This window comes from Cavia porcellus, unplaced genomic scaffold (genome assembly GCF_034190915.1).
Source record: "Cavia porcellus strain 051 isolate PalLab524CR breed Dunkin Hartley unplaced genomic scaffold, mCavPor4.1 scaffold_2, whole genome shotgun sequence".
NCBI classification, from domain to species: domain Eukaryota; kingdom Metazoa; phylum Chordata; class Mammalia; order Rodentia; family Caviidae; genus Cavia; species Cavia porcellus.
In genome coordinates, this window is record NW_026947485.1 from 87,695,480 (window position 1) to 87,722,584 (window position 27,105).

The following is a 27,105-nucleotide window of genomic DNA, read 5'->3' on the forward strand; positions in this document are numbered from 1 at the left end:
ACAGAAGTAATCCCCACAGGAACTGTAAGATCATAGTTTTTCTGCTTCATAGTGTTTTATGTATTTTTTCAAATATTCCAACCTAGGCAAGGTCCAAGCAACTCCCCAATTCCATAATTAGATGGTACTCACTTCTGCTGATGGAGTAGGAGACAATGTCCTTGGAGACTGGAACAAAAGAGAGAATTTCAAAGTCACAGTTCGTAACTCTTGACTAGTTTGAATTAGAGTTAATCATCAGAATCGGCCAGAAACATTTTACATATCCGCCCCAGCAGCCCCTATCTGTCTTTCCCCTGATAGCCAGTGTGTAGTGGGCTGATCATAAATTTTAACACAGTCGCTGGAGATTCTGGTGCACATTTCTGCCTAGGAACCATAGTTTTAGTTAATAACACTGTTAATAATATTGTTAATTTAATAAATATGCTGAGGTCTTGGGAGACCACAATGTTCAGTTTACTGCTATGGGTTTCACCATTTATAAAGACATAAGATTCTGTAAATGTGGTTTTTAAGCATGCTGGGACTGGGAGAGGTAACAAGAAGCCACGCTGTGCAGCTTCCAGGAAGAGAAAAGTCAGTGCTTCCTGTAAGCCCACTGGTGGGTGGGCAGAGAATCAACCCCTCTTCTCCCCCATCAACCGACTAGTGCAAAGGACAGGCTGAGCTGATAGCAACTAAGGCACATAAAGCAACTAAGTGCCTGTATTGTTTGGTTGATTATGCTGACCTGGGGCCAGCGGTCTGAGCATCTCTTGGGAGGACAACAGTACGCAATATAGCAAATATGGGGGATTTCCTTCTAGCTTGTCTTTGAAATCCAATATTGTTCTCACTGTTTTGCTTTGTTCTCATTGTTTTACTTTATTCAATATTCTGTTCTGATCGGTTTTATCCTGTTTTGTTTTTGGATTGATTTTGCTATACCTGATGGAATGGACAACTACTGTGAAGATAACGAGATATACTATGGTAGCTACTGTTGTTTTCCTAGAATTCTGCTTTGAAGTTTGGTACTAATCTTGCTGATTTGTTTTGATTGGCTTTGTTCTGTTTTGTTTTGTTGGATTTTACTACCTTTAAAATTTTTAAAAATTTAAAAAATTAAATAAACTATAAGCACAGCAGTCACTATAACATAGTTTGTATGGCAGGCATGACAGCGTGCACCCAGGGTGCCATCCTGGCTGCCTCAGCTGCCCACACTGCCCAGCCTTCATCTTCCCAGGCACAGGTTTCCTCGGGGCCATCAACAGGCCAGACCCTGTGTCACCTCTCGGCCTGTGCCCTCGCGGTCTCCTCTGCAGCCCATCCTTCACTTAGACACCACGCTGGCTTGCTTCTTCTTACTTTATTTTTTCACCCTAGCACTATCTCCCTACAGAATTCTACTATATCTGCTTACTTACTGTCTCCCATATGGTGTTGTAAGCTCTGCAAGGGTTTAAGACTCTTCATTTTTAACTCTGTATGCCAGTGGTGAGATGCATTCTCACATGTTAGATGCTTAGTGAATATTTCCTAAATGAAATGTTTGTAATTCTAATTATGATGCAAAATCCCTTCAACTAGAAATGCAACCCAGACAGAATTCTGGAGGACACATCCAGGGACAGATCTCTTAGTTTTTGAATTTCAATTCAGCTGGCAGGTTCTCCTGCATGCCATGCTGTGGTCCATCTCTAGGGCATCTCTGCTGAGGGAGGGGCCTTCCCTGCGGGCAGGAGCCAGTTCTGCCCTTGCTCTGAAAGTGAGCTTCTAGATCCAGCCCACTCCAACCCTCTGAAGGCATGGGTGGCACCACAAAGCTTTACATTTACTCTTCCTGTGTCTCTAAAACAGCCACAGATGGATTCTAGAAGAGAGGTTTTAATAACTAATGGAAAAATACAAGCTATAAATAAATAGCTTGCCATGTTTACTATGCTTGAGAGCCACATGGTGGGGACTGAGCTCACTAATATGTCTGATTTCTGCTTCAAAGGAATATTTTTTATGTATCAAGAGAACCACAGGTCACTTCTTCAGGTTATAACTGGAACAGTGCTGATTAAGAGAGCAGCCAGCGCTTTTGAGCATTTTGTTACTGTGTCTCCAATGCTGTTCTAATCCGAAGATCTCACATACTCCTTACATAAAACCTTTGGAGGTAGTATTACTGTTCTCTACCTTGAGTCTGGGGTGAGACTGATGTATATAATTTTCCCAAAGTCATATGGTTAGTTAGTCTGGTTACAAATGTGGAAAATTTCAATTCAAAGTCCAAACTCTTGAGTGGTATTTTACTACCCTAAATGGAGCCAACAGAAAACACATGCAAACACAAAAGTCCGTAACACCATAAACAAAACTCGGCTCCTCCTTGTTATGTGACTTGCCCTTGATCCACTGTGACTCTGCTGAGTCCTGTGGCCGAGCTGCCAGAGATGCAAGATAGCACAGCTACCACTAGGTAGCACTACATGAAAATGAATCTCACTTTCCAGGGCAAAACCCAGATTACAAAATAAATTCAAGGAATGCTATACAAATATAAATCAGCACAATTGTAAAGCACTCATTATATGTATATAGCTGAGAAAAAAAGACACGCAGTCACCTCATTTTCATGCCTTTTCTTCATCTCAGGAAGCCTGAGGAGCACTGTGACGCTGCAGGCTATTCACGATTGGGTTTAACCTTGGCCGAATGGCTGAGGAGTCCACTGTTAGGACAGCACCTCTCCGAATGGAACTGAATCAGTCTATAGATGACTCCAATTTTAAAATGAAAGAGGGTGCTGAGCTATGTAGCAGAGCATGTACCTGGCCTGCTTAGGCTCTGAGGTCAACCCATAGCACGAGAACAAAACAGTGAAGGGGGAAAAATTTAGGGGTTCAATAGGCAGGGGAAACAGACCAGAGCCCAAGAGAGCTGGGTAGAAGGTTAACAGTAATCCCAACCTTGGGGTGCACTATGCAAAGAAGGCCCAGAGAAGGGAGCCCAGAGATGCTGTTGTCCAGCAGAGGAGTGGTCCGCGGGCCAGGCACTAACCAGCCTGGAGAGCACAGGTTAACAACTGTAGTAGCTGCTATCTGCTCAGCATTTACAAGTGCAATGATGCCTGAGTTGGGCCAGGTAATTTGATCCCATAGCCCTTGCTCCTACCACTGTGCTGTAACCATCAGTCTATTCTCTCCACTTTCTCTTTTCTTAAATATTTTAACTATGTTAAACTGCTGAAAACTACAGCTACCAATATTTAGGGTGGAATGTTATTTCTCCCCATGATCTCCATAAATATACTTCCAACTGGTCAAGATCAAGACCCCAGAAGACTCTCCCCTCCCTTGTCAACTTCAGCACTCATCTGAGCACAGGGCTAGATTGTCACAGGACCTGACTGACCCTTCACTGTTGGTTTGTATGCAGCTGGTCAACTCTCCCAGGGGAAGTCTTTTTGACTTCCCCTAGGGCTGCAATCATGTGACAGGTTTCTGAATATTTCATAGAACCTGGTACGGAAATCCGCAAGTAGTAGGCAATGGAAAGATTGATTTAAATGCTAAATAGTAATTTTTATGCATGGAACTAAAAAAAAGGGAATTGTTGTAAACCTCATAGCCACTAGAAATGTGTTACCTCTCCAAGGCTCTGTCTCTCCTGTTTGTCATCGTAGCCTGAACTGTAGAAAGGCTCGTAGCTAATAAGGTCTGGACGCTCAATGTCGTAGATTGCCTTGACCTTGGGAATGGCTGCTAAATCCTTGTAATCCAGGATTTCATTGTCTACTTTTGCCTGGTAAAGTTGAACAGAAACAAAAGTTACTCTGCAATCTTACTTCTTGGAGAAATTATGTGAGAGCGCTTTTAATGACTTGTTTAAAATGTGATGACCCTTAAAACAAGCCACGACACCATCCTTAGCAAGGTCATAGATTTCAGAAAACTGCCAATTTACATCACCTGTAAATTGTTTTTTAAAATTAACAAAAGTTTAAGAAAAAGTCTGTATAGAACTCATTAACAAGAGAAATATGTAAATCTTAAGAATACTTTCCTAAAGTATAGTAAAGGAAAAAAAATCACAAAGAGGTGGTCAAAAAATCCTGCCAGCTAGCTAAAACCAAGAATTGCATATTTAATGAATTAAGTATTTAAATACCTTCATGTCAGAATTTAAGAGTACCCAATAGTAGCTCTATAAATGTATAGTGAATCTATAAGTGTCTATATGTAATTAGGTTTATTTATTTATTTATTTATTTATTTATTTATGTAACCGGGGATCAAACTCACGACCTCAAACTTGCCAGGCAGGCACTTAATGCCGCTGATCTAAATCCCCAGCCCAGGTATAACAATTTAAATCCTGCTTCATATTACTGTCATCTTTGAAGTCATCTTTAGATGAGATGATCATATACAAATTGAATTACCTGAAAGAAGACATGATTGAACCAACTGATACACAGAAATGAAAACTAGATTCCATAACAACTAGAAATCATTTTGAATTAGGTTCTATTATCCATCCAGCCTTCCAGTTCTTAAACCTACCTGCCCTAGAAGCTTCCATTCCCACAAGTAGATACTTACATAGATAGTATGCCCTGGTGAACCAGGGATGCTGGATCCGGGTCTAGAATAAATACTTTCAGAGGAGGTCCTGGTAGGCTGTAAAATAAACAGTGACTTGTCAGAGTCCAGACAAAGGCTTCAGGATCAAGAGTGATCTGGGTCCCTAAGCTTTACTACACACTAAGGTAGTTAAAAAGGAAAGATCTGTGACCTGTGTCACACAGGAAAACACAATCCAGAAGGAAAGGCCATGGAAACCAGGATTTGGCTTTGAAAGTGCATTTGAGGCCCCCATGGTCCTGTCCAAAGCTACCCATTCCCCCATTTCTGCAGCCTCAAGTCCACAACTCGCATCATCTCTGCTCCTCTGGGCTATGCAGCAGTCTCCCCGTGGGCTTCCTGCTCTGGAGACCCTGTCTTCTTCACCCAGTGGGTCTTTCAAGAGATCTTTTAAGGACAATGTATATTGTCAATATTCTGCTTTTGGCTCTAGCATCCACTAAGAACAGAAGAATAAATCCCAGGCTTGGAAACCACGTCTTGCTTTCTTTTCTTCCTGTGTCTCTCATCACCCACCAGTTTGCAGAACAAGGTGTACAGACCTGCCTCCAGGTCTTGATGATTTCTTGATGGCTGCTCCCTGCCTCAGATGCTCTTAAAACCCAGCTTCCCCACTTTGGTTTGCCTTCCTCAATTGTGGCTTAACTATCACCTTTGCGGAAGACCCTCCTTGATCTTTAGTCCACTATTAGTTCTTTCTCATAATAGTGCCATTTTCTCCCCCCGCCCCAATCAGGTGTAGAACTTCACAGTGATAGATTTACTGGTTTTCTTATAGTATGTCTATCCCTTTCATAAATTCTGGTCATGACCTCTGCCCTCACGAGTTTTTCATGGCTGCATGTATCCATGCTTTGCACAGGTGTACAGAGGGCAAAAGCATAGAGTGGATAAGTGTTATGGTTTGTTTAAATGTCCCCCCAAAGCCTCATGTGATCATGGGAGGTGAGCCTTTCTAGGGCAGCTGCGTCTAGTGCTGGGATTGGTGGTATGAGCACTGCACCCGCCCAGGGACTGGTATCCTGCATACAATATAGGTGAGGGAAGGAGGCATGATTTTCCCCTTCTTACCCTATTTGCTCTTGCTGCTTGTGGCCACCATGAACAGCTGCCCCTCAGTCATATCACCCTGCCTTGGAGCTATCTGAGTATGGACCGAAACCTCCAAAAACTGTTAGCTAAATAAACTTTTGCTTCCCTAATTTTGGACATCAGGTATTTTGTCTCAGCAATGAGAGAAAAGTAACCTGGACAATAAACTAGAATTTATCTGTACTTGATAGATGTGAGCTGAGCCACACAGAGTCACTAAGAGGAGTTTGGCGGTCAGCCTCGGGCAAAATGAAAATAGCTGAGTTTCACAACAATACACATTTGGAAAACCATGAGAGTACTGGTTTTATGAGTGAGACGGGAGGAAATATACAAACTAGGATCAACTGCCTCCCATTTATGCTTGGCATATTCTGGAAAGCTCTACAGAGAAAACCCAAGGCCTAGTTTTGAAAGACTTCCTCATGTCTGTGCAACTATTCCTCGAAGAGGATAACTTATAGTAACCACAACAGGAATGGGACCATTTCCTCCTCAGGATAGTTTCTCTCTAGATATGACTCCTTGAATGTGAGCATACCTAAGCCAAAAGGCATGGGTGTTGTACTGTGGAGTAATTCACACCTGAAATAATGAACACACACATCTGGCCAGTGTAAGGCAAGCAGTGGTGAGACTCACTTTCAAAGCAAGCACTCACTAGAGGACTGCGTGTGACCAATCATTCCTGGCCAATGTGCCAGGTATGGCACGGATACCTGGGCAGGTGATGGTGGGAGAAATCACATATGCCCAGGTGCTGCTGCATCTGGTTCATGGTTCTGGGTCTTATTCCTTGAGACCTCTGTCTCCAACTGTGACTGGAATTACCATTTTCCAGTAATAGGTTAATCTCAATATGAGACATTTTGAATATGTTGGAAAAGAAAGGCTTCACATAACACTACTCAAAAGAAACCCCAATGCCAAGCATTTCCTGGTCTTCCTAATCAAAATGCAATGCTCCTTTAAAAAGAGATGCCACTCCCTGCAGAAGCTGAACCAATACTCATCCATGTCTGTGGAGTAATTAGTAAATGCAGCTAGTCATTTGGTCCAAGAGGTCAGGATCTAATATTTGCCAAACTTGATGTCAAAGTGAAACCTCTTCAGCACCAACCTGGGGCCATCAATAGCAGCTATGGGTCACTTATGACATGGAGGGCCTATGCTGCCCATGTCCTAGGTTAGCTTGCAGTTAATCTGCTCAGTAACCCTACGACATAGGTATTAGCCCACTCTATAGATGAGGAAGAAGTACGAGTGCTGTGAGCTACACAGGTAGAAATGAGGTGAGTCATGATGTGAACCCAGCACCTGAGGTCCAGGCCCATGTACTTTGCCCCTGCATTCTATCTGTGTCTATCTCATAATTGTTTTCCCAACAACACAGCTACTGGGCAAAGATAGTGAAGGAAACAGAAATATATTGAGATCAGTATTTTTATTGTGCTAGTGCTACTGTTTTAGCTCACAGGGTCAGGTGGGAGTCAGGGCAGCTGGGCAGCAGGAGAGGCACATGCCTTCAGTTACTGAAGCTGCTATGACAAGGGCCAGTGCCCATTAACCAGCATTTGGAACATGGTACAAAAAAGCCAATGTGCATGCTGAAGCCTTGGGGTCTCTCACACATTACTCATCTCTGCTTTTACCAAGTGTGGGTGAGGGGCACTTTCTACGTTCCCAGTGACCACATCTCTGGGAGAGTCTGAAGGTGTGGTTCGTGCCAGTAGGAATCCAACTGAGACCAACTTGAGCATGCACAGAGGGGCCCCTACATTCTCTTTCAGGGATCAGAACTCCTCAGAAAGAGGGGTCCTGTGGCTGGACTAGTCTATTTTGGTTCAGCCTCTCCCTCCTTTCTCCTCGACTCCTTATCCTGTGAGTTTTGCAGGTTTCTCTGAAGCATTCGTCTTGTTTATTTGCACTACGAACATTGTCGGGCTAAGGTTTTCAGAGTTATTTAATAATTTCAATTTTTGCCATGTACCATTCGATTCTTTAAAGGGTTTCAGATCTAAAACTCCCCAAGCTGCATATATACATTCCTAAGTTCTTTGATTCCAAGAGAAATAATTTAGATTTTAAAGTGGGAATGTTTTCAAAGTTAACTGGTCACCAGATCTGCCAACATGCTTGGAGTAGCTCAGCCTCCGGAGGACTAGGAATGCCAGGTGGGTGCCACCCTCACTGGAAACTTCTCTTTCACTGAACTTATCACTTCTCTTATTTATTTTTGCTTCATTCTGTCCATCTAACTTTCTGTAGGCTTCTTATTGATGGGTGAGCTACATTCCTGCTTGTCTAATTTTTTATAGTGGCCTTCCTGTATCTTCCTGCCTACACTAATGGGATAAAACAACCACGTATGACACACAATATGGGAGTTAAAGGCTAGCTTTGAAATCAGATAACTCAGTTCAGATCCATATTCCACCGTGTGTGATGTTACATGCTCTTTTGTTTTTAACTTTGTTGAGCTTCAACTCTCCATTTATAAAGTAGCGGAGAAAGTATCACCAACAGCTCCTGATGCTTGGTAGGGCTAAATGACATAATGCACATAAAGCTCCAAGTACTTTACCAGGTACAAGGTGCGTAGTCAGTGTTTGCAGACATTTGACATGAGACCATTTTGTGGCTAGTGATTTTCTACTAACAAAGGGCAGCCTTGCTTGTGCTTTGCTGCTTGTGGTAGAATATTCTCCTCAAATGTGCGATACACAGATCGAGATGATCTGTAGTTCTCTACAGCTATCTTGTTTGGACTCCTTCCCACCAAGGCACAGAGTCCTCAAGTCAGGAAAAGTATTTCTCAAGCCCTGGGACATTCTGCTGAACAGACTGTGATAAGTCACTCTGTGCAGTGACCCCGAATTCTCTCACTGATAGTGACTTCCTGCATGTGTCTTAACCCCAATAATTAATGCCCCTTCCACTTCTGGGTGGCAGTGGCTTTGCACAAGTCCATTTTATCTGCCAGGGCAACGCTGGACCTGCTGCCTCTTGAACCCTGCTTGAGGCTTAAACACCATGCACGAATGACCTGCTTTTTTCCTGTACTCCATAGGGCTTCTGAAGTATATTTGGAGACTGGAAGTCTCTCTTACAAAAGTAGTAAAACTACTTTTTAACCCTGAGAATAATTATCTCTGGAGTCTTATCCTGAAGATTTGGAATGTTACACTGAGTTGGAAATATGGTGAATTTTTAATTAACATCTTATCAATAAAAGAACCCCTTTTATTCTTCCTGCTATGGGTCTCCCCCAACGAATACATTCTTTGCTATTAGGACTAGGATATAGTCAAGTGGCACAGAGCTGTCCTCTGACACAGGAGCACAAAGCACATCGAAACTTATCTCAGCTGCAAAGTGCAGGCTCGCCCCCATGGGACCTGCCTTTCAAATTCCACTGACCCTTCTTTATCATAATCTAACTCCAGTGTCACCTTCATGGCTGCAGTGACACTTCAGACAGCCCCCATTTCCAGGTACTGTACTTATTCAACCTAAATTACCATTTCCACCCATTCAGATGTTCAGGGAGGCCACAGTGACCTGGTCATTATGAACTGAATTCACAGACTCGATGGACCAGAGGTCTCTGTCTCTAGAACTTTCAACAGGCATTAGGACCAAATTACTCTCGTTCTTGCTACAGGTATAAAATATATACAAAGATGACTTCAAATGTTATTCCTAACATCAATCCACTTCCGTTCAATAGGAATTAAGGCAACAGCAAAGCTTACCAGCAATGATAAAGTGTTAAAAGTAGATGCAATTTGCTTAGTTTCCAAATAAACACCTTTTTCTTATAGAAAACCAACTTGAAAGTACAGTTGGAAAAATTTAGGTTTTTTTGGAAGTTATCTTTGGGAACACTAACAACACCAAAGGTGAAGAGGAAGTAGGAAGAGGGCAAAGTAAATGAAGGATTACATGTGGCTGGGATTTCTCCAAATTGATTAGGTGAAGAGTTGAACCCTTATTTTGGTAACAGGAGAAAAGGACTTCATTAAAAGCTCTTGGTTAGATGAGTGGTCCTCACTCAACCCCTCATGGAGGGATCTATTTTCTCTACATTTATTTCCCCAGCACACATTTCCATACTTGCTTTTCATTTCAATGAACTTGTTTTTCTTCAAAAAGGGGTAGGGGAGCTGGAAGCACTGGCACAGACCCATAACCTCAGCTACTCAGGAAGCTGAGGCAGGAGGATCATTAGATCAAGGCCATCCCAGACCACTTAGTAAGACCTTGTCTCAAAATAAAAAAAGGACTGTGAGTGCAGCTCAGGGGCAGAACATTTGCCCAGCATGCATGAAACCCTGGGTTCTAGTCGCAGGACCACGTACATACAAAAGAAAACAGAAAGACCCAAACAATGAAGGGTTCACTAGAAGACTAGCAATTCCTTTCAATAGAGAAAGAGAAACAAAAAGGCATTTATTTATCACTAGTCAGAGGATAGATTCTTAAAAAAGCACGCCTTTTGTTGTTTTTCTCAGGAAATCTTTTAAAAACTGTCTTACTACCTTTCAGTCCTGTTGGCTTTGATTTGTCAGTCTGCCTTACCATTTGGATGGAAGTCACAGAAAGATGAATTGAAGGAGATCTTTTGATGTTCTTGCCACTCTTCAAATACTAACCATTCAAAACTGACCATTCAAAGCACTTACCAGAGCTCTGTCTATGGGTATGTGGAGAAACAACATTTTCCACTGACTTTGGATTATAGCCTGGTGCATGTGGGCCCCTTCAGGGAACCCTGGAAGGCTCTCTGTGTCTCTGCTCCCCTGCCCCCCACTTGCAGGATTAGGGATTGGACAACTGCATTCATGCAAAGCCACACTCTAAGAAGGTGAGAGCAACTACAGGCCATGGCACCAGATCATCTGTCTCGGGAACACCCATAGATAACTGCAATCTGGGCAGTTGGCATCTCCTACCAAGTATCGCTGGCATTGACAGCAGCTGCCTGGAGTTTCTGTGGATGTTCATCAGACAAGGTGGTGATAACTGCTGCAGAAGGAGGAGTGTTTTAAAATTGGCACACATCAAATGTAAGAAAAGGATGAAATGGTTGGAAAAAAGAATTTGTGTTTCGAAGGCAAGTAAAAGGGAGCTCTGGACACTGCATGCCTTCTCTGGGGACTCTTTCACAGCTGCTGGCAGCCTTTATTCTGATGAAAAGCCCTGGTGGCCGTCCTTGTATCTCACCACCTCTCCATCTGAATGCCTGCTAAACTGTGAAATAACACCTGGGAGGAAAAAATCCCCAGTAAAGTGAAAACCTGAAATAAAGCAGCACGAATAGTAGTCACACAAATAAACCCACAACACTACTTCCCTATTCTACACACAGATCTCTGAAGTAGCTTCTTTAGAAAAATATATGCACATGATATTTCTTTGGTATGTAACAGAGTTACAAACACATATGTTATATTGTGGAATATTAGTTTTGAAAGAAAAAATACCTCATGCCTAGTTTGTGAGTGAATTTAAGCATTAGCCTTCGAGGTACAACCAAGAAACTCCTTTTTAGAGTAAAGGCAAGTGACCCACTTCAGATTATTAAAAATTTTATTTTGGGAAAATCACATGCACTGCCTACAATAATTAAAAATATTTAGTACTGAGTTTTACCTAGAGATAAAAATGACTACAATTCACAAAACTTCCAAGAAGTAAAACCAGAATGCATTTTTCTGAGGTAACTCTCAGAAGATAAAAAGGAGAGGTTTCTGAACACAAACAATAAACTAACTTTCCCACTATAAATTGAATTTTCATTTTCAACAAAATCAGGACTCTTTTCTGGGGCACACAGTACTGACTCTCCCTGCAAGGATATGAATGAAATCACTAAAGATGCTTAATTTTATGCAGTGAAAATCAGGTTCCGTGTAGGTCAAATTACTTAAAAGATCAAAACCTCTGTGACTTGAGGATTGTACTACGTGCAAGTCCTGGTGAGCCATCTCTCATTCTTTGGCACCATCACCAGTAGGAAAGGGAGACCTCCACAAACAGGTCCCAAGCTGTTTACAACTTTCTGGGGTGGAGCCGAAATTGACCTCATTGATATTTATGGCTAGATAATGGGAATCAGATGTCTCCTTCAAACAATAGGACAGGAAGAGAGAGGCTATTCAAAACAGATTTCTCTTTCCAAATCTCTTAAGGGTCTGGAGCAAAAGAAAACAATTTCACACTTCATGATGATATTTATCTTCAAGTCATGAAAACACATCACTTGGCTACAGCCTTAGGGAACAAAATATAATGCTGAGTTAAGAGTACACTATTGGAAAAAATTTTTTTGAAAAAGCGACTTCCTGCCAGGTACAGGCACTAGGGCTGAGCAGCTTGCATTTGCAGTTGGAATGATCTTGACCCCTTTCTCCGGGTTCATGGGAGATACTGTACTCTATGTGGACCTTTGCCAGCGGAACGAACGGGCTTAAAAATAAAAGTTGGGTGGAGATCCTGCACAAGTCCAAGCTGGGGTGCATCCCAGCACCAGGGTCCAAAACCAGACTCCGAGGCCCAGAGTTGTGAATCTGAGACTGTGGCCAACTGGCTGGTTAGAGCCTGTATAGGCTTGGGGACCTCGCTCCCCCTGTCTGACTTCACTCTACAGGTGGAGAAACAAGGGGGCTGACATCTAAAAGGCTGTTTCCAATTCTAGAATCCTATACTTTTGTCTTTGAAATCACTGAAAGACAGCACATAATGTTTTAATAAAAACAGATGGGAACGCGAAGTTCTCCCATCTGAAGCACAGTCCTGGCAGGCACAGAGGCCGGTGCAGGCGCAGGGCCTGAGGACAGTGCTGTGCTGCGGCCCTGTGGCCAGGGCAGCAATGCCAGACGGGCGTCGCCTTGGCCAGTGTGGGAGTATGGAGAGTGGAGGGGCAGGCCAGGGTTTCTACTGCCTTCTTAGGGACCCCAAAGAATGTGAAGTGAGAATGGAATATAATCTCCTGCTTGGCGGCTCCTGTGGGGAGCCATGAAGGGGAGCCCTGGTAGGTCCTGCTGTCCTCATCTGCATCAGGGCCCCTGACAAAGACCTTAGCCAGCATTTAAGACTCTTCTCTAGTCTCGGTTTCTCTCTTGTTGTCCTCTTATTTAGCATGGGCAAAACAGGACCATGGGCTCACAGAAACCTGGGTACCCCAGATCCTTCACTCAATGCTAGGGTGTCTCTGGGAAGGTCACCTCATGATGATGGCCCTTGCTCTCAGCCTGCCTATGGGCAAAACAAGAATAAAATGAGTTACCTCACAGGAATTCTTAGGAAGGCAAATGACAGTGCAGGTGGATCCTCCGCTTCCTTACAGTGGGCGCCTGCTCTCCTTGGTCCCTCCACCCCTAACCTTCGCTGTCTCTTTTTGGAGACAAACCATATCCTGCCTGGTTCTGCTTCCCCCAGCTCCAACTTTCTGTGTCTTGATAGGGCTCCTCCTTTTCTCTCTAATCTCCCCTTGTTCAAATCTTCTCCAGCCTGAAGGATTCAAATTATGACCACTTCTCTCTGGAAGTACCCTTGGGACCCATCCTCCTCTGACATCCCAGGGACCATCATACACTTGATTACGTGATCTATGCAACCCATGTCTCATGATATTTCTATCCTTTCTAGACATTACTTCTTTGTTTTTGCCCCAACTGTGCACCACACCTGGTGAACAAATGTGGGCACACAAGACCAAATGACAGCCCCATACACTGACTTGAATGAAGACAGTGTGTTAGGGCTGGGGATATGGTTCAGTGGTAGAGTTCTTGCCTTGCATGCACAAGGCCCTGGGTTTGATCCCTGGCACCACACATACACACACAGAAGCCAAGGAAGACAATGCTTTAGCCTCTGCTCTGAAGGAAACCAGCCCAAGTCAGACCGTGAGACACAACTCACTGGGTAAGAAAGCATCTGCCTTCTGCAGGAGCTGTGTAAGTCATGTGAGAAAAGCAGCTGGGAAGTGGGGGTGAGGGGACCATGCATGAACAATAGAAGCCTGGGCCAGGACAGCGACTCCAAGTCTCAGCCCCAGCACAGCGCCAACCTGAAGAGATGGAGACCGTCCTATGCGGCGGATCAGACTTTTGGGATAAAAGAAATCAGATGGAGAACGATGAATGTTTGGTGGCTGCCATAAAAGATGAAAAGAGGAAAGAATAAACAATATTCTCATTCAGAAACTACTAAAAAAAAACAAAACAAAACAAAAAAAAACCCACCCATGGGAAAACTAGTTTATGTCAACTGCAAATGACATCATTTTAGTTGATGGGCATGTGCTGGGTTTAGGGGTCCATTTTGGGCTCATAGGAAGTACATATTAAGAGGCCCCAAATTCTAGCATATTTACCTACATCCTCTACCCTGAGTCCTCTGTTTACTGTGGCTGAGATGTATTTATAGTATATGAAGAGTAAAACGGCAATAAAGTGAATTGAGACATGTTGTTAAAAATCTATTGTCACAAATGCCCCAAGAATGTGGATTAAATATCAAGAATGTGGATTACTCAGTGGGGTTGCTCAAAGATTCTTCAAACATTTTCATTTTGCTATGGAAACTGCTCAACTGTGACATTCACTGAAGGCTTAGAAAGCTTGGCGCAAGGATTTGAGTTTGTAGACACACCCTTAAGGGAGCACAAGACTTATTCCTCTATTAAAAATCAGCTCCCCTCTAAACCTCACCAGTGTCAACCTAGACCCCAACTGTGGGCACACAGAACTCATTTCTTGTGGCAGTACATTCTCCTCCTCCTGACCCCTGGATTTCCCAAAGACACTGAGTGACAGGGCTGATCTGATCGTGCCTGTGGAGTAAATGTTGAGATTAGGACAAGAGCTCTGGAATGCTCACTAAGGAACAAAACAAGAGCATCTCTCAGCCAGAATGAGTGAAATACTTCCCAAGCTGTTTTCATAAGCTTCTGCAGAGAGTTCTATCAAGATGTGATCAAGTATGGTTTTTTTCTTTCCTGCTTTAAATCATTTTAGGAACATTTCAGGGTTCACAAAACTAAGCTATCCTTATAGAAAAAAAGGCACACATTTCATTCAGTCTGGCCTCTTTTGCAATCTTTTCTTTACGTGGAAAAAAATTTCATCAGGAATAAAGTAAAAATGATCACTCAAAAACGAAATGCAGTGCTGTAGATAGGGTGTAGACCACTGGCTACTTGGGTGGTTTCTGGGCAGCAGCCTCAAGCTATGTTTTGAATTCTACATACTTAGGGCAAAAGTGACAATCAGCACTATCTTTAATGTTTTCATATTTTATAAAGATAACCTTGTATCCCAGGCAACTATGGTTCCTCCAAATTCTCAGAGGCTAATCTGTCTGGCTGATGAACTTCAACAGCAACTGTAGATATGCTCAAATTAAAGCTGTCTATACAAAACACAGAGCAAAACCACCCCAGTTCTGGTGGGCACTATCTTCTTCTGTTATTCTCGTCTTTACTCAATTATTCTCAGAAAAAGGGTTCTTCCCCTTTACTTCAATTTTGCTTAAAATAATAGTGACTGCAAAAAGAACTGCTTTTGCTTAGGATCCAAGGCAAAGGACAGGTCTCTTATGATGTACAAATGGCAAAATGTCTCCATCTGATTTATAAATGCCATTGAGAAGAAAAAAAAAAAAAAACAAAAGCAAAACAAAGGGAGTTTAAAAAAAAAACACTCTGCATAAATGTGTTTCAATGGAGAGAATAAAAGACACTAGAAAATAGGGGCTGGGGATTTAGCTCAGCGGCATAAGCACCTGCCTTGCAAGCAGGCAGTCGTGAGTTTGATCCCTGGTACCGATAAAAATGAAAAAAAAAAAAAAAAAAAAGACACTAGAAAATAAGAGCAGCAATCCACGGTGGCAGTTGTAGGGGTCTTGAAAATCTGACCATCATTTCTCAGCAGTCAAGTCATCCCTTGACAAGTCACATATCTTTGACCAGGTCCTGCCAGTAAATCAGCTGAGTACTGCTGAGAACGACACCTGCCACATACGAAAGTGCCTGCTAGGGGCAGCTCAAGAAGCAATCACTCCACACACTAGGACCTGGCCTCCAAACTAAATCCAGACGGTTCCGTTCCTTGAGGGGCCAGGTGAAGGGAAGGTGGGCTCCACAGGTGCCTCTAAATCAGTGAAAAGGGGAAACTCGGATTCAGTCTGATTATCCTCTGAAAAATAACTCAGGAGAAAACCTAGAACCATCTGAACATGATCGTAAATGTCTATTTTCGTATAGCTCTTTGCTTCTAAAACAGGTAAAATATCAGCCACTGGAGGTATTCTGAGCATTAACCAATTTATACATCAGGGCTCCTCCTTGTTATCCCCTCAGTTTTTAGAGTTAGAGGTTATCCTGGTGAATTTGCATGTGAGAGGTAAATAAAGTATACCAAGAGCAGAGCAAAGGATGCGGAGTTTGAGGTGAAGTGGTGCTTCATGGGCCAAGCACAAAAAGTCTGGCAAGAAGGTCACCAAAGAGTGAATACAGAACTCGACGGGGCCATTTTTTTTTTCCTCATCTCTGTCCACTTTTTCCTTAAATGCTTTTGTGAGAAGTAGACAGACAAGGTAACACTCTCTAATACAAGCATTTAGAACCAAAAAACAAACAAAAACCACAATAAATTCAGGATAAGAAGGCCCACGTTAGCTGGTCAAATGGCCTTTAAGCTATGGTTTCTCTGAGGGAAATGCTGGTAAAAAGTAATTTCACCCAAAGCCTAGTTCCAACAATTAGTGACTTTGAGCACCCACATGGGCACCCAATGTACCTGGCACCACGGTTCTAATTGCTTCCTTACCCGTAGCTTTTCCTCTGTCTTAGTAGACTGTTTACAGTCGGGATGCCAAACGGTGGAACCTGGAAAGACATAGAGCAAAGCATGAAGGAAATGGAAGGACACCATCGTCCTGTTTAACAGAACTCCTGAGAGGGGGTCAGATTCCTCTTTCCCACCATAGAAATCACACAGCTGCCCACAGTCATATAACTAATGAGACTAAAATCCAACAACCACAAACTTCAGGTGAATTTCTTTGTCTAACCCAACCTTGTTCTAAAAATACCATCACTGTGGACCACAGAGGCCACTAACGGGGCACACAATTGTTTTAATGCAAGGGATATTTAGTTTTTGACTGTTTTTCAAAAACTGTATTATTGTCCTTCAAAAGTAATGTCTCAGTGCTTAGTATAAGCTGCATTTAACGTCATAAATAAGACATTTTTATAGACAATTGAACAATAAAGCAATTTAGTTGAGAAAAATAAAACAAACCAGATAATCTATTCAGGAGCAAAATTTACTAATTTTTTTTCACTGATGTAATTCTACAGTCATCTACACTGATATGGGTAACTATATTAAGTGTTAGACAGGTTCAAGTTACATTACAAATCATTTAACCTTTAAATTAGCTAGTAATAGTCTTTCCTTTTAAACTAAGAAAGTGACCATTTAGCTGTTGTTTCCTGTTTATGAATCAGTAATCATCCTTTATAGGACTATGAAGCACTTTCATGGATAATGTCACCATCATAGAATTAAGCAAAAACACTTATTTCCAAAAAGACAACTCTGATCAAGAATCCAATGCCCGCTCATGATTCTCTTTGGCCAGACATATAATACACATCATTTATATGACTATTTGTCAGGCTGGTAATTGAATCCTGTGTGCACATGCGGGTTTGTTCAGATGAACCTTGGAGTAGGAGGAACCCAGGAGCACTTAAAAAGACTCAAGCTAACAAAGTCGCTAAGTGGAAAGTTGCGAGTTATGACAGTGATGAGTCTCGGTATAAACATCATCAGTCTTTCTTCAGGTCATGATTTCAGTCCTTATCTCTTCAAACAATCACCCATGTTTACTTGAAAAGTCATCAGTTTACTTTTTTTTTTTTTGGTGCTGGGGATTGAACTCATGACCTTGAGCTTAGCAGGCAAGTGCTTGACCCACTGAGCTAAATCCCAGGCCAGAAAAGTCATCAATTTAAAATAACTCATGAATTGCTTTATACCCCTGAGCTAAAATAACATCATACTAATGGCAAAAAAAATATTTTATATCAAAATAGTTTAATTTCTGTTTAACAATCACTTCTATCTCATTTCACCCAGGACGGGCGTGGAGAAAGAAAAGAGAAAGAAAATAAAATAAAAAGGAAGAATATCAAACAAACAAAACTCAGACATATGAGCCCCTTTAGCACTAAAACTGGTTCAAAAGCTGACTACAAAGCACAGGAAACCTTTTAATGTGGAAAGGCAAAGGTCAGGCTCAGGCCAGGAGAGCATTGTATTTGCCATGGAGGTTCTAGAAGGCAGAAGGCACTGTCCAGAATACCAGGGCTGCAAACAATGTCAACATTGTCCTCTGAAGGTCACATATACAAGGAATGGGACTCAGAGACAAGATCAGGTGCTTCAGACAATGAAACTACTAATTCCTCCAGGATGTGTGGACAGGGAATACAATGGCAGCGATGCCCAACTCTAAAGGAGACTTAGAACAATCCCTGTGATCCTGAATGCTGTCTCAGAAATGTGTTGGATTTGTGCACAGCTTGAAATTGCCCTCTCTGTTCAGCTTCCAGAACCACCGGGAATACGCAGAGCTGCACCCAAGCCTTAGTCTCAGTTCCCAGAAGACACAGATTGGCATTCTTGCTACTGTCTGTTTTGTGAGTGCTGTAATTAATACACTAAAATCTAGCAGCAGGCCTGGTGACCACCAAAGAATCAATCTGCTTTGTGCAGCAAAGTGACACCTGCTTATTGCTACTGCAGGTGTGGAGCCTGTTCTTGGGAAAATGTGTCTATAAAGCCCTCGTGAGACCACAGATGCAGAGCTTGTCACTTTCACAGTGTGTTTCAACATTCAGTGGTGTTTCTCATCGAGAGTTTTTCCAGAGCAATCATGCTAAAGCTAAAAAAACACTGTGTTGCCCATTTATCACCTTTCTAGTATTTCTAAGAGTAGCCAACATGGTGATTTAACATCTATGAGTCATTTTTATAGACTTTTCTTAGTTATACAAAAACAAAACAGAGTAAAGCAAACCATTCATTAAAAATACACTTGGTGTTTTGTTTAACAAGGAATGAAGAAATGGCACGTAGAGGCAACTCAGACCCAGTAATTACTCAAACTGAACCAGCAACTGCTCCTAACAGTTTCTTGCTAATTTTATTGAAGAACCTTCATCTTATTAATGAGTCTTTTCCCAGCTAAAAAACAATGAAATGCTTTGCACAGATGGTGCCATTTGCCTGGAAGAGAATTTGCTCCCAAAACTTCTCCAAGAAGCTCAGAATTTCGGAGGAGGACAGAAATGAATAATAGTTTTACTCTGGAAACATTTCTCAAAATTATTTTCAGTTAAGGAAAGTCGAAGGGCTCCCTGGGAATGTGTACTTCCAGGCCACCAGAAACTTCATAATTTCTCTTTCAGGGACTCTGGGTGTGTTCTCCTTCATTCTATTTCAATATGAACGATGCCATCTCAGTGGGCTGAGATGTGTCCGTAATGTAATTCATCAAATAGGAGATTTTCTTTTCCTCAAAAGCACACAGAAAGGCAGATGGCATGACTTCAAATAATCTTTCTCACAAGATAATAAAAGGAGAAAAGGAAATGTAGCTATCACATAAGCAATGCTTCTAGGAATTTCTAGGAATGTGTTCTGTTTTTGATCATTTGTTTTTTCAAATATATTCTTGGGGAAAAACGGAGAGGAGGAATTCCTGAGTTTCACTTATCCCTCGAATTCACAGCATCAACCTTAAGTCTTATTCATTCTTTCCAAGCAACAACTTAAGCTCAGAGCTCTTTCTTCAACAGCCTCAGGCGCTCACTGCCAGCATATCAATTGCTTGGCCAGTTTACACTAACCAAGGATGAGGTAACTTTTGGCTATGTTGATGTTGGATTTGGGTAGCTTCTCAGCTAACAAAATGCCTCCTTCTCTAAAAGCAACCCAAAAACACAGCAAGATATTCTTTCCCCAAGTACTGAAAATGTACTTTGCTCTCCAGTCCATCTTACCTTGAAGATACATTTCCTCTCCTTCTGTGAACATCTGGTTGCATCTGCTGCATCGTGCACAGCTGGGGTGATAATGTTTGTCACCTGCCTGCAAGAAAAAAGGCAGGGAACATTTAGTCTATCCATTCAGCTGTGGCTCCAAAAGTCTTCTGAAGTTGTGGATTTAAAAGAAAAGAAAATTTGCTGAGGAAGAAAAATAATGATCCAAGTAATCAAACTTCCCAGACCAGTAATCCTAGAAGTCAAAGCCAACCTCACTAGAGCCACAAAGGCTGAAACACCAGCTACTCACACCCACCACACTGGGCTGCTTTGCTTCTCAGTGTGTCTGACCTCCATTTTTCTCTTCACCTATGCTTGCCTGGATGATTTCCAGTTAAACATCACATGCCTGAGATGAGTTCACTTTACGTTCCAATAACTCCACCTTGAAACATGAAAGTACCGTTCATGGGAGGTTAACGTTGGCTTAGCAGGTTCTCACCTTCTTGGCTCAGTGATCAGAAAATAATAAAATCTACCCAACTTGCATCAGGGTAAGAAAAACCATCATGAAGTCCATAATCCTCTGTTCTTGTTTTAGAAGAAGGCTAAGTTCTCCTTTATGCTGCCTACATCAATCTTTTGCCAATGCCTCATATTAGTGCATTTCACTGAAGTGGCATTTCACATTCCTAAGTGTGACAGATGCCATCATAGCAGGTGCTGACTTTCCTGAAGCAAAGCATCACTGGACACAGGGACAATTCTCCAGACACGTGCCAAACCATATTAGAGTCACCCTTCAAAGGAAGCCCGACAAAAACGTCCTTTCATTCACAGCTTAGGGGAAAAAGAAGGCTTCACTTAAAAATTACCAAATGGATTCTGCGATTAAATGATTTTTACTCAAGTGTGAAAACATTTCTTTTGCGCTGATCGTGTACAACACCAGTGCTGAGAAAAAAGTGGTTGTGCCCTGCTTCTGAACCTGCGTGAAACCGCAACAGGAAGAGAGTCAGGTTCTGATTTCCATCTCACAGCCTCCTACAGAAAGTGCAAAAGCCCCTTAATCAAAGCGTGACATGGGGATCAGCCTCTTAAGATGATCAAGAGGGAAAAGGTATCAAGTTAGTTAAATTAAAAAATCTAGGAAAGACACCTTTTTAATGGTGCCTGCCAAAAAATTGCAGAAATGGTGTTCTTATTCTTGTCCACTTGCTGTTTCTTATTTATTAAAAAAAATTTTTGTAGGGCACAAGGGTGCAGGACTGAGTGCAAAGAGAAGCATGAAGTAGGTCCCGTCCTTAACACATCTGGGGTCCAATGTGGGTAAAAGAGAGGAGGAAATTGTACTTGGTTCTAAGCCAGGTTGGCTCAGTAGGATGGTCAGTGTTGAAGTTCAAGTTAGTGGGACAATCCCTGGAATCTCAAAGGAAGTGTAAAAATTAAGTCTCCAGAACAGGGTGTGATGTGTGGTGAAAAACACAGTTTACCTTTCTAAAGCATAAACAGAAAGTGTTCGTGCTAATAAAGCATGTTTATCGTATTTCGTGGTAAAACACCGGAAGCATTCGCATTAAAGATAGGAGTGAGACAAAAATGTGTTTTTCACCAGTAACACTCGGCATTGTTTGGGTACTTGCCTGTGTGATAAGAAAAATAAATAAGTGTATGATCACTAATGAAAGAGTTCAAGCAAGTGGCTAAATAAAAATTAACATTAACTATTATTTGCTATTTGTTAGTAAAACTATTACTTCCTGTTTGCAATAAAAAATAGAAGCAAGTCATTTGCAGTAGCAACAAATCCATCCTAATACAAGATATAAATGATATAAAAATGATATAAAACTTAACTGATGAGTGTGAGATGTAAATAATTCTTTTTCTCAATAGAAACACACAATAATATTTCTGAGTACAAAAACTGAAAAATGTAAAGATGCTGACTAGTCTAAAATGAACTTACTCCTGTGAAGCTTTCACAGTAGCATAGCAGTGCCCACAGGAGTTTGCTCTATGGACCTTGACAGATTATAAGTTCACATAGAAGAAAAGAAATGTACAAAAAAAAGAAAAAGATCTCCCCTAAAAAAGAGCAGCAATGAAAGAGAATTGTCCTTTCCTGATTTAAAAATTCATTCTAAGGCTAACATAATTAAAGCACTTGAATACCCATCCAGGAACAGAAAATAAATCAGCAGAACAGAAGAGAGGAAACAGCCACAACTACAAGACAGCTTAGTTTATCATAAAGGTGGCAGTTAAAATTAATTTAAAGAACAGATTATTCAACAAACAGTAAAGGCGTGAGGATATGGCTTAGGGTTGGGTAGATCACTTGCCTAGCTAGAAACCCTGCCTGGGTTTGATCTCCAGCACTGGAAGAAAGAAAAAGAAAAGTAAGGAAAATTGGTTCTCAAAATAGAGAAAGGTTAAAAAAAAAAAAAAAAAAAAAAAAAAAAAAGGACAAAGGTAAATCTAGATTCTTAACTTGCGAACTATATAAATTCCACAAAGCTTGAAGTAGAAACAAAGTTAAGGTAGAAACAAAATTATAGAAGTGTAAGAAGAATATATAGAAGAGTATTTTAATAAACATATGGTAGGAAAGCTTTCCTAAGCAGGGCAAAATCTAGAAACAATAAAGGTAAATATTAGCCAGTCTATGCCAAACATTGCACAAAATAAAAATCTCTACACATAAAATTCGAAGAGAAATAATAGAAAAGTTTTACCACACATTTCAGGCAAAGAACTATTCAGAACATGTAAAGAGTGTCTACAATGAAAGACAACTGATAGCCACAGGCTATTTCCTGAGAAAATGGGGATAATAAAAAAAATTAAGAAGCTGGCCAATCGTACCATTGATCAGAGAAGTACAGTTTAGAAAATCTTTTGTTCCCCCATAAAATTAGCAAAGATAAACAGAACACAAATATGAGGAAGCTGATGCTTTCAGCTGATGACCAAAATCCTTCCTGGAAGACAACTCGATGGTATCCATTAAAAGTTAATGTGCACAAACCCTCTGACTCACACTTTCACCTCCAGGTAGCCGTCCTACATAGTCTCAGGAATGTGCCCCAAAAGTTTCGGTACTATTTTATTATTCAGTACTATTTTATTTACAGCAGCACAGAACAAAGCAACACATAACAACCCCCCTCAGAAGGAAGAAATTAAATACTGAAGCATATGTTGCCATTAGAAATAAAGTAAACATATTCGTAAGAAGAGTTCAAATTAACACTATTAAGAATTCAAGGGCCGGGGCTGGGGATTTAGCTCAGTGGCATAAACACCTGCCTTGTAAGCAAGCAGTCATGAGTTCGATCCCTGGTACCGATAAAAAGGAAAAAGACCAAAAAAAAAAAAAGAATTCAAGGGCCAAAGGGCTGGGAATACATCTCAGTGGCACAGCACCTGCCTGGCAAGTGCAAGGTCATGAGCTCAATTCCCAGAACACCCCCCCACCAAAAGAATTCAAACTACCATTAGAAAGAAAAAACTTAAATGGAAATTCTCTGCTATGTATCCACGTTAAACAGTGGAAACCCTGATTTGATTGGATCAAATCCAGTCTCATACTTACTCCTTAACTTTCAATGAAATGGGTAGTACCATTATAGTTACTTTGTAGCATTCATGAGAAAATTACCAGGAATCTAACCTGTGTCCTGGCACCATGGTAAGTGCTTTATCTCCTCTTCAGTGTTTTAAGATGGTGCTATCACTCTTATTTATGTGTGAAGGGTCACATAATGTGTAACTAGTGACTGGTGGGTGGGTGGGGGGGGCTGCCAGGAATCAAACCTGGGGCTTTGCACATGAGAGGCCAAGTCCTGTATCACTGAAGTACGTACTGATTTTATGCGTGCCCTGTATGTAGAATACAGGAAGACTATAAACTGTTACCCACGAGGAGAGGTAGGAATGGGGAAACTAAAACCTTCTTAATCAGTTTGCTTTTTTATATCAGGAATATATTTTATGTAGTGATGCAATAAGAGAGTAAAGACAAGAGGAAAAAGTCTGTATCTCTTGGAGTCCTAACGCCTGGGCTGTAAATTTTATCCCACTCTGTACTTCCAGGTAACCATCCTACATAGTCTCATGGATTTTGGGCCAATCAAAAACTCTTGGAATTTCTATTGTAGATCAGAGGTGATAGTCGTGGTGATGATACTATCAAAAATAAACATTTTTATTGTGTATATATTCTATGACATTTACTGTTTTACATATTTTATAAATATTTGGTGAATTTCTATCACAATCATGTCAGAAGGCTGAAACTATTATTGTTCCCATTTTTAGATGAGGTTCTTGGGGCCTGGAGAGGTTTAGTAACTTGCTCATGGTCACATAGAAGCAATGGACCTGGTTCTGGAGTACATGTTCTTAACTAGTACCACAACTAGCAGTTTTTCAATGTTCCAATACAGTGACTATTTCACAACGTTATTGGCTGACGTTTGGAACTGGTGTGATACTTTGCACACAGCAGTGATGATGATGGTGGGAATGACGATTTAATAGCTCTGCCTGGCGATGGTCCTAGGACCACTCATGATAAGAAGGCTGTAAGTGTCCATCTGTGACACTGGTAAAAGGCATCCTTGGATGCCGCCTCTTCCAAGCTCAGACAGGCACTGGGGAGTGCGTACGTTGAATGAACTGTCATGTAAGATGGGTGAAAGCTACCTCAAGCTCACACAAGGCAGGGCTTTGCACTGCTGAAAGCACTACTAAGAAACGCTATTGTCACACTGCCAAGGACATCAGTCTGCTTCAGATGCTGCTCACATCAACAAATTCACATCGTGTCAAGAAATTCCAGATCAAAGGTCGTTCCAGAGACATGAGTGAGGCTTACTGGAATTACTGAAGCAGTGCAGACCTGAGGGGCTACAGGGTCAGGAAATCAAGGATGAGAGAGCTCCTATTCTGCAGGGGGAACCACCCCCTCTGTTTCATTTCTCCTTACAGCAGCACTGATGACGGTTCACAGACAAATTCTGTACATGCAGCCAGAGAAAGTATCAGAGCTGAACACAGACAACAGTTATATGCAAACTGACTAGAAAGCAGAACTAAGTGAACGAAAGTTATTTACATTGGAGTCATTTTTAGAGAAAGTAAAAAAATTTCAGATGATAAAATGAAAGACTAAGTAGCAATCACAAGAAAAACACTACAATACAAGCTGTGGTCACTGTAGAGAGGAAGTTCCCGACTGCACACTTGCAAAGCACAGCATGGGGGTCGCTGTGGCAGGTAAATGTGTTAAGTGTTGGTGTCTGGCCCAAGCATACAACCTGTGGCTTGATTGTTGCTCGGGTCTGAGAGGCCAGATGTATTGCAGGGGTTCAACAGACTTTCCCACCACTACTCTCCATTTTCAAACCCTGCTACTTAAAAACTGGCAATGTCACTTCTGCATTTTCACATAACTGAAATGTGTTTTAAATTAAAAGATGATCTTATGGCTAGCCTTAATGTTTGCTTTAAATGCTATAAGAATAACAAACAATTTTCTTATTAGGTAAATTTTATGAGGTACCTGCCTACACATTCAAAGTGCTAAAAACTGCTCATCTGTAGCAGAGCTGGTTAAATTAGATGCTGGTGGTAACTACTACTGCTGGTTAATCTCTAAGTTTTTTTTTCTTTTTTCTTTTTGTCTTTTTTGGGGCGGGGTCTCGCTATGCAGTTCAGGCTGGCCTTGAGCTCACTTTGTAGCCCAGGCTGGTCTCAAACTCACAACGATCCTCCCACCTAAGCCTCCCAAGTGCTAGGTTTACAGGCGTGAGCCACCATGCCTGGCTTGTTAATTTCTAAATTGAAGTGTGATCTTCAGCACACAATCCAGAATTCTCAGGAAATGCCATTTACTCTAAGGCGAAATTTAGTGTAAGATACCAGATTTTTGATGGAACCAATTGTCTGCAAGAACAGAAATTTCTGAATTTCTTGTGGACATGGGGTACAAGAAAGAGGCTTCAAGATTTAGAATCAGGAGGCTTGGGTATCACTCCTTGTTACCCATGGGGTCTCTGTGTGTCACTACTTACTCTCTCCAAGCCCTAGGACCTGTACTTGAAAATGTGAAGTGCTTGACTAGATAATTTCAACTTCCATTCAGTTCCACTCAGATGCAAAATTCTGTTTCAGTGTGAAATCCCACATTACTACATGCTCACAGAACAGTGGCAACAGAAAGCCGTTTGAATATGAAAAGGACATTCTTGATGGCAGGGAATGCAGCTTGACTGATAACTCCTTAGTGTCTGACTCCTCAGAGGAATTGTGAGCCCTGGAATCAGCCCCAAGCCTACTGAAAACTCACTAGGACGAGAGAAAAAGAACAGTGGTTACTGAGCCCATCTCTGGGCTGACAATCCACTGTACGATGATCTACATAGCTCCTGACTGCAAACTGTCCTCGGTTTGGCTTTATCACCTTCCTTTTGGTTTCCTGTACTCAGGACCCCAAGCCCTGAGGTCAACCTTCATCCATTTATAGCTTATGCCTCTGCCCCCTGTCAAAAAGGTCTTGCAGATTCTTAATGGAAAAGGCTAAGATTTAAAAATAGTTGATCAAAAACTCCAAACACGTTTGTTATGATTTTAGCTTCTTAGTAGATAAGGTCAAAAAGGAAGATAGATAATGGGCCACAAAAGTCTCACTGCTTGGTAAAAAAAAAAAAAGCACACAATGCTCACCAGAGAGGCAAAGTATTTTGAATTTCAATCAGTAACCCGCCTAGTAGGCTGAAGTTCCAGATCTTATTCTGTGCCAAGGAACTATCACAAGTACTTTTAATGACTTGTCTTACAAAAACCCAATCAAGTAGGTGCTATTTTACAGCCTTATTTTACAGGCAAAGAAATGAGAACTTTGAGAATAACTTACCCAAAGCCCCAGTGCTTCCAAAAGACAGAGCTAGGTTTCAAACCCAGGCACCCTGACCCCAGAGCCACAGGTTGTACCACTCTGATAAAAGTGTCCCCTAACCTTCCTCAAGGACTTCTCACATAGGGATTCTGACTTACAGAAGAGAAAAATCTCCAAAACAGTTTCACTGATGGTAGAACACATTCATTTGCTTTCAGGTCTCTAGGACTCATTCAAACTCTATTCTGACTGACTGGGATTTCAGATTAGGGCCATGCAAACACTCAGAGGCTGGTACTGCTCAGAGGTTTCCTAATTTTACTCTTCATAAGTAATATTCAAGGAAATTTTTTAAAAATGTCCACAGTTGAGCATGGTGGTGCATGCCTATAATCCCAGCACTCGGGAGGCTGAGGCAG

General features: G+C 41.6%; 1 protein-coding gene across 15 annotated transcripts in view; it reads right to left on the reverse strand.

Moving 5' to 3' along the window:
* The window catches only part of Ablim1 (actin binding LIM protein 1), a 291,033-nt gene that overhangs the window by 31,229 nt on the left and 232,699 nt on the right, over positions 1 to 27,105 (reverse strand). For 12 of the 15 annotated variants that reach the window (XM_063244792.1, XM_063244790.1, XM_063244788.1 and 9 more), the window contains exons 7-12: positions 19,801 to 19,888; positions 16,553 to 16,611; positions 13,792 to 13,875; positions 4,581 to 4,658; positions 3,625 to 3,780; positions 133 to 168 (exon numbers count right to left, since the gene is read on the reverse strand). In XM_063244792.1, coding sequence (XP_063100862.1) covers positions 133 to 168; positions 3,625 to 3,780; positions 4,581 to 4,658; positions 13,792 to 13,875; positions 16,553 to 16,611; positions 19,801 to 19,888 — 501 coding nt within the window. The remainder of the gene's footprint in view (positions 1 to 132; positions 169 to 3,624; positions 3,781 to 4,580; positions 4,659 to 13,791; positions 13,876 to 16,552; positions 16,612 to 19,800; positions 19,889 to 27,105) is intronic. The other 3 variants (XM_063244794.1, XM_063244793.1, XM_063244784.1) reach the window with 1 other exon arrangement.